This window comes from Carassius auratus, chromosome 23 (genome assembly GCF_003368295.1).
Source record: "Carassius auratus strain Wakin chromosome 23, ASM336829v1, whole genome shotgun sequence".
Lineage (NCBI taxonomy): Eukaryota > Metazoa > Chordata > Actinopteri > Cypriniformes > Cyprinidae > Carassius > Carassius auratus.
This window is the reverse complement of record NC_039265.1, coordinates 4758068-4770615: the sequence shown is the minus strand read 5'-3', so window position 1 is coordinate 4770615 and position 12548 is coordinate 4758068. Positions and strand designations below refer to the sequence as shown.

Genomic DNA, 12548 nt, shown 5'->3' with positions numbered 1-12548 from the left:
AAACGAGAGAAACATTGGTCTAATTGGCTCAAAAGTTGATATCAGGACTTTTGGAGGGCATCAAACAGTTTTCATAAATGTGATTGCTCTAGTGTCAATGGGACCACTAATACATTTTACATAAGTTAATACATAAGTTTTAAGAAATATTTTACAAATAATTAATATAACTATATCTTAAAATTTATCAATTTATTCATAGTAAATAGACATTGTTTAACATTGCATCATATGTATTTTTACTGTAAAATACTGTCCACGATTTTGAAAGTAAAAAAAAAAGTATATTACATAACAACAGTGTACTTCATGGTCAAAAAAGTAAAAGCATGTCACATAACATGATTATATTTTATAAGTTTTGTTTCTTATTATTTTTGTGTTACATTATTGTTTTTGCAGTATTTTGTATTGTGTGTTACCATATGAATTGTATACAAATATTGCACGTTTTGTGGAGAAACCCTTACTATAAACTCTAATGCATCAGTCAAGTAGCTGTCTATTTTACCACCTGTATCATTGTGGTGATTATCAGTACATTTTAACATACAAATTAGGTTTTGGTAGTTAGATAGATTGGTATATTAACATTATAACACTTCATTAAATATACTGTTATATTTAGTAAAATGAAACATTTTGACCATATTTATTTACACCAAATTTTTGGCAATTACTATGGCTGTTTCTTTTTAATGTATATTTAATAGTGTAGTTTTTGGAGTAATTCAAATGCATATACAGTATAAATCTCTGTATAAACTACTGGCAAAATGCCATGTCCATACCAGGAAGACTAAACAAAATTTCTGTGCATTTTCATATTCATTATATGATTGCTGTTCTTATCGTTTGCCAAAATTCAAACCATTGAATCCAGAATAAATTCAGGACAAATTCATATTCTTCAAGCTAATGTAGCAATCTTTCCAAACTGCACTCTCCAGTCATCCATCTTCATGCTAAAAAGCATTAGTCACTGAAGTATATCCTGTTAAGCCTGATGTATAGGCTGTTAAACAAATTGCTAGTGTATTTAACTACTAGAGGCTCATGGGGGATTATTGGACTGAGATGCTCCAGTGACCCATAATGCTGTGATGGAGTAACCTCCAGTTGCCCCTGGGGCTTTAGAGGACAGTCATGGGCCAACACTGACCCAGTTTCCAGCTCCAGGAATTCACACATGGCTGGGGGAGTTGCATTCGCTTCCCAGTCACTCACAGCAGGCTGGGAGGAACAATTAGAGCATGGGTGATGCTAATAACGCTGATAATGGAAACATCCATAACTAGCCAGAGGTGCTTGAGGTTGATATTTGAACTATTGTGGGGTTTTTTCGTAAGATGCACTGTATTTTTAATCTTGATATGGTGCTTCCATTGTGCACAACACTGAGATGTTTTGTAAAGCTCTTTAGTATACACACACACACACACTAATTCAGTGCTTTTGAATTCAGCCCTCCAGAAGCACTTTATCCAGGATTGCTGTTTGTTTGAGGCTTTTGTGTATCACAGACAGCACAGGTGAACAGAGGAGAAATGAATTCCCTGCAGACAGGTTTAATGTGCTCCCAAATAACACCCTCAAGATAGTGATAGAGGTGCTGTCAAAAACAAGATGAGCTGGAGTAAAGACGAAAAAGAAAAATGGTTTCAAACAGTGGGTCTTAAAAAGTACAGTGGGTTATTTTGATTTATTTTACTCTTATGACCAAAAAAGACTGAATAAAAGACTGAAAGTGGACTGAAAAGACATTTAGTTATACTTCATGACATAAATATATCATGAATTGGCACAATAACCAGGCAAAATTGTGATCTGCTTTTAAAAGCATATGCCATATCAAAAGTACACGGCGTCCATTCTGATTCCTCTTCAGGAACTTCGAGCTGCGTCGATGACGCCTCCAGCGTGACGTCTCTGAATACCGTGTGTAATCAGTCCAATGGATGGGCGAGACGTCATAGGCGGCTGACCTCAGAGACCAGGAAGCATAAAAGCATGAGAGGCGAAGCCGGTAACCAGCCTTCTGCTTTCAGCAAGCGCTATGTGTGTATTACATTGTTTTTATGTGAGTTTTTCTACACCAGACCGTGTTGACTCATCTGGTTGTTGACTAAATTTAATTCTGAGGAATAAATGGAATATTAACCTGACTACATGAAGTTAGATGTACAGGGGCTCTTGGGATGTAATTTCTTGTGTGAGAACACGTGTTCACCTCTAGAGGAAAGCAGTTCTGCGGGCCGTCTTTTTCGCTGGATAACCTTCGTCATAACGTCCTGACGCCTAAGGACTAGGACGTTTTGAGGGCAAGCTCCCTCTGGGGAACAGCGGTGTACACCACATTACATGGTGCCCATCTCTCCTCAGTGCCCTCAGGAGATCGTTCTGTCAACCCTGCCGGTGTTCCAAGGCGCAGCGATCTCCGGCGAGCGCTTCTCTCAGTTACCAGTTTCTGCGCTTTTTGAACCGCTCAGTCAGGGGACCAAAGTTCAGCACACTTGCACATGCCAAGTCCGAGGACTGGTGTGTCACAATCTATCAGAAACATGCAATTATCTCCATCCTTCTTCATCGGAAGTTCCTGTGGTTTGCTTTTGGGGGCAAAAGCCTACCAATACGGATCTTCCTCTGGCCTTGCACTCTCACCCCACACTTTCACGACTCAACCACATTGACGATTGGTTGTGTGACGAGTGGGGCGAGGCCGAGAGACGTGGGAACGAGGAGTGAGGCCAGGTGTAGTGATTGGAGATGAGCTACACCTGCGCCCCACCGCTAGTATCGAGTCCCACGTAGGAGATGGAAGGATATGAAAATGGAGCGACGACCGTAAGGGACGAGAGACCGGCGGTGGGGCGCAGGTGTAGCTCGTCTCCAATCACTACACCTGGCCTCACTCCTCGTTCCCACGTCTCTCGGCCCCACCCCACTCGTCACAGGTTGATATTAGCTCAATCAGAGCAGATGATGGTTTAGCATTGAGGTGTCGTTCTCTCTCACACGAAAGAGCTGGGGTTTAGACTTAATGCCAAGGAAAGTGTGCTTTCTCCAGTACAGAGAACCGCTTATCTTGGCATGGTTTGGGATTCGACCACGATGCAGGCACATATGTAACCTGCTCAGATCGAGTCGATCCTCACTGCAGTTGCGAAAGTGAGAGAAGGCCGGTCACTCACTGTCAAGCAGTCTCGGAGATTGCTGGGTCTAATGGCAGCTGCGTCCAACGTGAATGCTATTGGCCTGCTGTACATGAGACCCCTACAGTGGTGGCTTAAGACCAAGTGGTTCTCCCCGAGGGGAAACTTTGCATGCTAAAGGTCACACGGCGGTGCCTATGTGCCTTAGACATGTGGAAAAAACCTTGGTTCTTGTCTCAGGGCCCGGTGCTGGGAGCTCCTTGTCACCACGTAATGCTAGCAACAGACGCATCCCTCACCAGCTGGGGTGCAGTTATGAGTGGCCACCCTGCCCGCGGTCTGTGGAGTGGCTGCCATCTGACATGGCATATCATCTGCCCGAGGATGCTGGCTGTGCTTCGAGCAATAATTTACTTTCTCCCAGACCTAAGAGGTAACCATGTGTTGCTGAGCACTGACAACACAGCAGTGGTCTCTTACATCAACCAACAAGGAGTTCTGCACTCACTCCGTTTATACAAACTAGCGTACAAGATCCTTGTGTGGTCCCAGGGTGAACTCCTCTCGCTGAGAGCAGTCCACATTCCTGGGCATCTTAATATGGGAGCAGACATCCTATTGAGGCAGGGGCTAAGGCCCGGGGAATGGCGGCTTCACACCGAGGTGATGAAGCAGTTTTGGAGAGGTTGGCCAGACTCGGGTGGTTCTGTTTGCGACTCGAGAGACATCGCACTGTCACTTCTGGCTTCCTCTGACTCATCCAGCCCCACTGGACGCCATGGTACAGATGTGGCCGAGGCTTCATCTGTACATTTTTCCCCTGATTGCTCTGCTCCCAGGGAGTTCTGGAGAGAGTGCGCCGGGACGGAGTCCTGCTGCTGTTAGTAGCCCCGTTCTGGCCAGGCCGGGTATAGTTCCTAGGCCTGATTTCTCTTTTTGACGGCACTCCATGGGAGGTTCCCATCAGGAGAGATCTCCTCTCGCAGGCGGAGCGTGCACCCCCGCATGGAGCTTAGAGGCTGCAAGTGTGGTCTCAGAGGAGGCACAACTCTTAGCTTCCAGTCTCTCAACCGAGGTTGTTGAGACCGTTCTCCAATCCAGAGTTCCCTCAGAGTTCCCAGGAAACTGTATGCCTTGAAATGGACCGCAGCTCGACCCAGTTAACTGCCTGGTTGGTACAGTGCTGAAGTTCCTGCAGGCTCTCCGCAGTATTGACCCACTCCACCCTGAAGGTCTACGTTGCAGCCATGGCTGCCTACCGCGCACCTCTCGGTGGCCAGTCAGTGGGCAGAAACCCTCTGGTTACATGTTTCCTCCATGGTGTGCTAAGGCTGAGGCCTCCGGCCAGAAGAAACGTATGCTAAGCGGTGATCAGGATGCTATCCTAAGCCTCGAGTCCTCTGATGTCCCCTCTTTTGTGGGTCAAGACTAACTCCTTCTGAAGTTGGCCATACGACGGGTTGTCCCCGATTACTGTCAGGCTCCTGTCTCCTTCTCTTGCTTTAGCTGTGCTCTTACACACTAGGCAGAGATTTGAAAGTCTGGCGACGTGGGCATTCTCGCTTCCCAAAGTGTCATCGACGTAGCTCGAGTTCCTGAAGAGGTTACGTATGTAACCCTGGTTCCTCAAAGGAATGAGATGCTGGCCGACGCTTGCTTCATCCTTTGAGGCTGGTCACCGGATTCGCCGCTCATGCATTTATGCTTCCTTGTCTCTGAAGTCACCCACCTATGACGCCTCGCCCATCCATTGGACTGATTACACACATTATTCAGAGATGTCATGCTGGAGGGGTCATCAATGCAGCGTCTCATTTCTTTGAGGAACCAGGGTTACATATGTAACCTTAGACATTTAAAAAAAACATTTTAAAATAAATTTTCAAGGTATTTTTTTTAACAAACTGAACTAACATTGCATTGTCAGAAAAAATATAAAATTCTCAGATTTTTAAGATCTTGTCCGAAATTAGTCAGTGTTTTACAGCAGTGTGTGTAACAGTACTTCAAGCTACAGAGCCAATGACCCAGGAAATATGGCACACGCAAACAGCCACAGACACACAAACCATCTGAGAATGAGGCTTGATAAATGAAGCAATAAATAATAGTGCAGATAATAGAATAAAGCCTCTAGCCGGTGTCGGCGCACGGATGAATTACTTAAAGGGGCATTTAGAGGGGGCAGACATTTGTCACTCCACCTATCTAAATGTAATGCTGCTAAAATGAGTGCTTGTGTTCAACATCACTGAAGGACAGAAAGATCCATGGCATGAATACACATGACCCTAAAACATATGAAGTAACCGGAACTGCAAAAACACACAACTGATTTCTGTTGTTAGAATAGATAAGGAGCATAACTTATTATGTTCATGCCACTGCTCAATATACATATACACATATACAGAGTATCCTTGCATTTTGAATGCTTAAAATCATAAAATGATCTTTAGTTCTAAGCATCCAACATGTGCAACCAGTATGACGAAACTATATAAAAAATTAAAATTATTACTATAAAGGACCTCTAAATAATCTTAAATTATAAAGGACCAGTGCATACACAGAAACATCAGAAACTAGATTTTTAATAACTAGTCTAACTAGTTTAAGGTTAGATCAGGTTGTAAAATGTCAATCGAAATTATAAATCGGTTCGATATGTTCGGTACGGGGGTAATTGCTTTCGTTACAATGTTAGAAATATTTTGGTTTTAAACCAAGGCAAGCCAATGGACATCACATAAGCAGTTTACAAACTTTGCACAAGAGTTATGCCGGTGAGCATCTTAATCTCAGTCAGTTCTCTATAAGCAGAAAGTGAAAGTAAAAAACGGAATGACAGACCTTTCTGCATCTGATGCTGCATATTAGACTATGAGACGAATCTACTTCAACGTACTGTATGCTGATAACTGTATACTATAGCTAACTGTTTTCATTTATTCCCTTAATATTTCTCTTGTGGCCGTACATAGTGGGGAAAAAAATTGTTTTTGAGACAGGTTTTTTTTTAAAGTCTGCACTCTAAATAGACTAAATAAAGCTTTTTATTTAATTGATTTTTATAGACGACTGCAGTGTTAACATTTAGATTATAGGCCTCTATTTAATTGTGTAACAGACCTGTTTTAAAAGACCTTTTTTAAAACATTTTATTTGAGGAGTAAATAGCCTTATCTTTTGTTATCCTCGCTGCACATCAGTTATGAGGTTTTGCGGGGCAGATAATAAGTCATTTTAATTGAATAATAAAATGTAATACTAAATGTAACTTTATAATAATAATAATAGGCCTAATAAAAATAAGAATGTAACAGGCGTAATTGGAAATGCCAAATATCCTAATATTGGCAATAATTAAAGAAATAATCTTAAATAAAGAAAGCCTTTCAAGTTTCAAGATCATATAAAACCAACATGAACTCACATAATGTACCACATGCATTTTAAACTAGATTTAGTTTTTATTGTGGACAATACAAACCATCCAGCCATCAAATCTCTCCTAAGGCACAACTCTTCCCTGATTGGCTAGAAGACGTCACATGACTCACATGCTTTGACACTCATATGACATTGAATGGGGTATCTGTTATTTAAAGGCTCTTCTCATATCCTCTGCCTGCCATATTTACAAATACAACAAATAACAAAAGCTGAATGTCCACCTTTAGTTAATCCTTTTAGTCTCAGCTCCTCTCCACTGCTAAATTGTCCAGGAACAAACGCATGAATGGCATTGTAAAATGATTTTATTACTGGGATGTGCCGCTCTGGTGACCTCTAGATGGTGAGGCCTCATGGAAATGACTGTGATGTGACAAATGGCTCAACATTAGGGTGTATAATTGTCCATTAGTGAGTGAACACAGTGCACACAGCTCTGGGAGTTGGATGAGAGTGTGTTAGTTAGAGGATGTGATCTGCCAAAGCTGGTCCTCTGACAGACCACAGTAAGGCTTGGCTGATCTATGATTATCCTAAAGCTTTATAAAAGAACTACTGCATAATCACATTTAAAAATCATTTTGCTTCATATAAAACTTTTATTTTTCAGTTAACGTGCTTTATTTCAAGTAAAACAAATTTTTTTTTTTATAGTTTTTTTTATAGCTATAATAACTCTTAAGTTAACTATAACAACTGAAATAATAAAATAAAATGTTTCAAATTTATTTCAGTGTGTTTCCAAAGCATCAATTAGAATTTAATTTTGGTTTAATTTAAAGAACTAAAATAACTAAAAAGTAATAATAATATTTTTATATATATATATATATATATATATATATATATATATATATATATATATATAAATGTGTAAAGATCACAAAAACATTGAAACTACTAAAACTTTTAACTACTTTAAAATGGACATTAAAATATAAAAATAAAAAGGTATAATCGGTGTTGGGGAAAGTTACTTTTAATAGTAATGCATTCCAATATTGCATTACTTCCAAAAAAAAAAGTAACTAATTACGTTACTTAGTTACTTTTTATTGAAAGCAATGCGTTACGTTACTTTTGCGTTACGTTTTAAATCTGGGCTGGGCTTGCTTTTTTGCTTATAATATAAAAAGTGATATTTTGGCAAATCTAGAATCCCTTTCACACCAAAAGCCCAAAGCTGAAGAAAATGTGAAAATTCACATCTGTACAGTGAACGCATAAGAAGAAAGTTCAACACTCTTCAGCAACAGAAAAGAAGAAATGTTAGTTTATCTTGTGTCATTTTTGCTTATTAATTTGGTTGAATTGGATCATCAAAGGTCAGCAGCAAATTGGTTAATAAAATGGGATTAAAAACAAATGTGTGTGTTTTTATTTTTTAATTACTAGAAGTAAAGTTACATCTTACTCTCGATTTCTCTCAACATGGGGACAGGAGAGCTTTCAATCAATAAAAGGGGGAAAAAGTAATGTGTTACTTTACTAGTTACTTGAAAAGCGTAATCTGATTAAATAACCTGCGTTTCTTGTAATGCGTTACCCCCAACACTGCTTGTAATAGTAGATCAATGATATTAAAATAACACTGATATCAATTTTCCAAAAGATCTTCAAGCAGATTTGTAAACAGACCATTTGAATGAAAGAAAGAATGATTCCTTCACAAACAAGGTATGACTTTGAAGTTTTACTCACCACAAGAACAATGTCAAATCTAGACCAGTTTTAATGACATTTCAAAGCCTGGAAAACACAATTCTGAAAGTCCCTGGCACTTTGTTTCCAGTGTGCTGTGTGACAGAGAGAGCTGTGCTGTACCTGTGATGGCGTGGTGAGAGAAGGCCTCCACATAGGTCAGGTAATTGTGTGGACAGTGTTTCTTCAGCCACTTACACACGTCCTGCTGGGTCCACAGCACCACTGGTTTACACAAGCTGGACAGCGTCGGGCTGGTGTGGTACACAGTGAAGGCCTCTCCTGGCTGGATCTGCGGAGCAAAAACATCTTTATTGTTACAATCTCGAAACTATATGTAGCCCATATGTTCACCAGACAACATTAGCACCAGGTTTGAAACTGAAAAAATGTCAATCTATCATACTAAAAAACAACAGATGGATTAGTAGGCAGGATGAATATGGAAAAACGGCGTGCTTTCATATCTTCAGGGTGCTCTTACAGTGTACGTTTTTTCTGTGAACGCGCTAATTAAAACAACTAGCACTGCATGCTTCAGTGTAAACAATGCTCTTCTAATTACACGCACACTTTGTTCTGACTGCCGGAATGAGCAGAAAGATTCATCAAAACACACTTTTATGGCTCTCTGCTGCAGAGAAGTGTAATAAAACCCTTTACTGGGGTATATTACGCTTGTGTGAGAGCATGATGAAATGCAATGCTAGCTTGTGTAAACTATGAGAGTAAACACTCACAGGCCTGATTTATTTCATCGTGACTACTAGAGACCTTACACTGTGAGACCAATCTGGGTATGCATGTGCAAACATTGATATAATGTCTTATTTCTTAAAGTGAATATGCAAATTATGGAAAATCGACAAGTTTGACAAGTATGAGGCATAACAACACTATTTACAGCCAGAAGCCATTTAGACCACATAACACAACATTATTTAATATTTAAGAAACTGAATATATTGATACTGTCACTCAAAAGTTGTGTTTTTGATCTCTGATGTCTGCTATGCGTCTTCCAGATCACTTACAGGGAAACTTTCTGCTTCTCTCTGTCTCTATATTTGAACTCAGTGAAGTGAATATGTATTTGAAATGAAAGGACTATGGTCAGACGCAGAGGGAGGATTTGTTGTGAGGAGCTGAGGGTCACACATTAATCAACACCTGAAGACAGAAGCTCATTTTCACTCAGGAAAACAGACGGGCATTGAGTTAGGTAGCAGACAAAACACAACCGACAGAACGAGAGTGAGAAAGATACAGATTTAGACATGGAACATTGTATTTTCTTGTAAAGGAAGTGAAAGCTGTCACAGGACAGGATTGAAGTAGATGGCTCAACGTACAGGACTGGACTTGTAAAAGGCTGAAAACATGATTCTGTGTGAAAAAGAGAGAACGGCAAACACATAAATGAAACAAGGGAAAGCACAGCACAGGCCAGAAGCATTCAACTGACAGAATATAATAGAAAATAGAAAAAAAAGAAGTCACTTAATCCTCTACATATTTTTTCTCTGTGTGTAATGGGAGTCATATTTCCGCTGGATCTCTTAAAGGGATAGTTCACTCAAAATAATTTATTAAAATAAAATAAAATAATGTCATCATTAATACCCTCATGCTGTTCCAAACCAAAGATGTGTATTATTATTTTTTTTGTCCAAACAAGTGCAAGTCAATGGGGTCCAACGTTGTTTGGTTTATTAAAAAATCTTCAAGAAAGTCAATCATTCGGGTTTAAAATGACATGGAGGTGGGCAAATTATGACTATTTACTTTACATATTCCACTGAAAATCAACACAAAAATAATACATTTATATACATTTTAACCAATATACTAAAAATATATTAATATAACAATAAACTGCTGCAGAACACAAGTTAAAGGCTTGCAATTGTATTTAAAGTATTCATTAAGCTGTCAGTCAGTAGCCACAATGACCTGGGAAACAGAGTTGAATGCTTGAACCTGCTGAAGGCATTCATCAAAATCTGGATAAAACTGAAGTAATATAATTTACTCATTTAATTTCTCCCTAAGAAGTACACAAATGATGTTACTTCCTGTATGGCATTATTAAAAAAAAAAAAAAATAAGTTTTTTGTAAAAGGCAAAAAATGGTAACAGTGTTGCTTGCAAAATGTGAGACTCAAATAGAGATAATGCTCTTCATTAAATTGCACTGATGACAATATTTATCTAACATAAAGTTCTCAGATATGGGTTTTATTCTAAGGAAAATGTAGTGGCACACCACAGTGGACCTTATTCATAGAAAGTGTGGAGATGAGAAGGAGGACGAGACAGAAAGCAAAGAGGATCTGGTGAGTGCTGCTAGTCGCCCTCATGGTCACCATTAGCGCCTCCTCCTCCCTCTCCTCCATCCCCAGCCATCCATTACCCTCTATCTCTCCAAAGCCTTCGTCTGGGCATTACACAGCCACCCCTGAACCCATGAGACCTGATTCTGTCCAGCCTGAAACATACAGTCATTAATAATACACAGGGGACTGAACCTGTAAGGAGAGGGGCGGCCCGATCTGGGCGGCTGTCTTGTGACATGAGTCTGAATACATCAAGCTGATGCATGATTAGAGGAACAGCCATGTCCTCCTCAGCTATTTATATACACTACTATTCAATAGCTTGGTGTCGGCATGAAAAAAAATATTAATAATAATAATAATAATAATGCTTTTATTTACCATGGATGCATTAAATTGACAATAAAGATGTTTCTAATTTTACAAAATATTACTATTTCATAATTAATTAATAATTATAGTTAATAATAATAAATCAGCAAATCAGCATATTAGACAGCTTTGATCACAGCTATAAAATACTTACTGTATTATGTTGTACTGTATACAAATAAATGCAAAAAAAAAAATTACTATTAAAAATGTATCAACCACAAACCTTGAATGGTAGTCTGTATATGCTTAATAAAAAATTATGTGCATAAATAAAATATATACTATTGATGTTAAAACATTGGGTTTAAATATAAAACATACAGTCATCAAAATGTAAAAACTTCATATTCAGTTGTGTTGCTGTCTATGGAGGGTCAGAGAGCTCTCAGATTTCATCAGAAATATCTTAATTTGTGTTCTGAAGATGAACGTAGGTCTTACGAGTTTGAAACGATATGACGGTGAGTAATTAATGACAGAGTTTACGTTTTTGGGTGAACTAACCCTTTAAGATAAATGGTATCAAGTTTAAGTGAGTGAATTTACAGTATGAGGTATAATTTGTACATGAGCACTACGGAGTGCATCAAGATCTGTTGTCAAATTATTTCATGTCTTTTTACTTCATATTTCCTCAAGGGCTCATGTTCTGAACCTCTGCTATAAATTCTTAATAAGTGTGATTAATATGTATAGATTATTCAAGAGTCTCTTTTCAGTTTTTCCTCAAAACATCCCAGTTGACCACGAGGCTCTTCTTTCCATCCACCCTTTTTCCAACCTCCAAAATCTTCTCTCCTCATTTTTTTCTAACGATCCCTTGAAACTCTCCTTCAGTTATTCTAAATCTCTCTCTTCCTCTGTTGTCCATTTCTTTCGGTCTCACTCTTTCTGCATGTCTGTTTGTGTCTCAGTGTCCTTTTATTTTTCTGTTCCTCTCTCCTTCTGTCCTGGTGGTGTATCTCTGATTTCACCCGCTGGAGCTGAATCAGGGCCATGCATCTCTTTAGTATTCTGCCTGCTCCCTCTGTCTTAGAGAGCGTTTTGCTCTTATAACCTCAGATACAATCAGAGCTCAGAATGAGTTAGTGGACTCAGTCTGAAGCACACAGCGAGTCTGTTACCATGTAAATAGCTGATGTAACACAGACCTTGTTGTGCTGCTTGTTTCTCACTCTCTTGACTTAAACACGGGATTCTGCTTGTGTTTCCAAGTTAATTTCAACGGTTTCTGCCTAATGCTTTTTACTGCATGTCTCCAGTTCATTTCAATTTAATTAGGTTCATTGTGAGTTTATAGTTCAATTTAGTTTACTGAAAATTTGTTAGTTTAGTTTGTTTCTTTTCAAATTAGTTCAGCATAATTTAACACAAATCAGTTTAGTTCAGTTCATCTCTATTCATTTCGATACAGGTCAGATCAGTTCATTGTAGTTCAATTCAGTATAATGTAGTTTACTTTGGTTCAGTGCAGTTTAATTAATTTATATTCATCTGAGGTTATCAGTTTATTTCTATTCAGTTCTGG

The 12548-nt window shown here is 39.0% G+C and overlaps 1 protein-coding gene across 2 annotated transcripts in view; it reads right to left on the bottom strand.

Moving 5' to 3' along the window:
* Nucleotides 1–12548, bottom strand: part of samd10b (sterile alpha motif domain containing 10b) — a 68213-nt gene that overhangs the window by 15818 nt on the left and 39847 nt on the right. For both annotated transcript variants that reach the window (XM_026199339.1, XM_026199338.1), the window contains one exon: nt 8433–8601. In XM_026199339.1, the coding sequence (XP_026055124.1) occupies nt 8433–8601 (169 nt within the window). The remainder of the gene's footprint in view (nt 1–8432; nt 8602–12548) is intronic.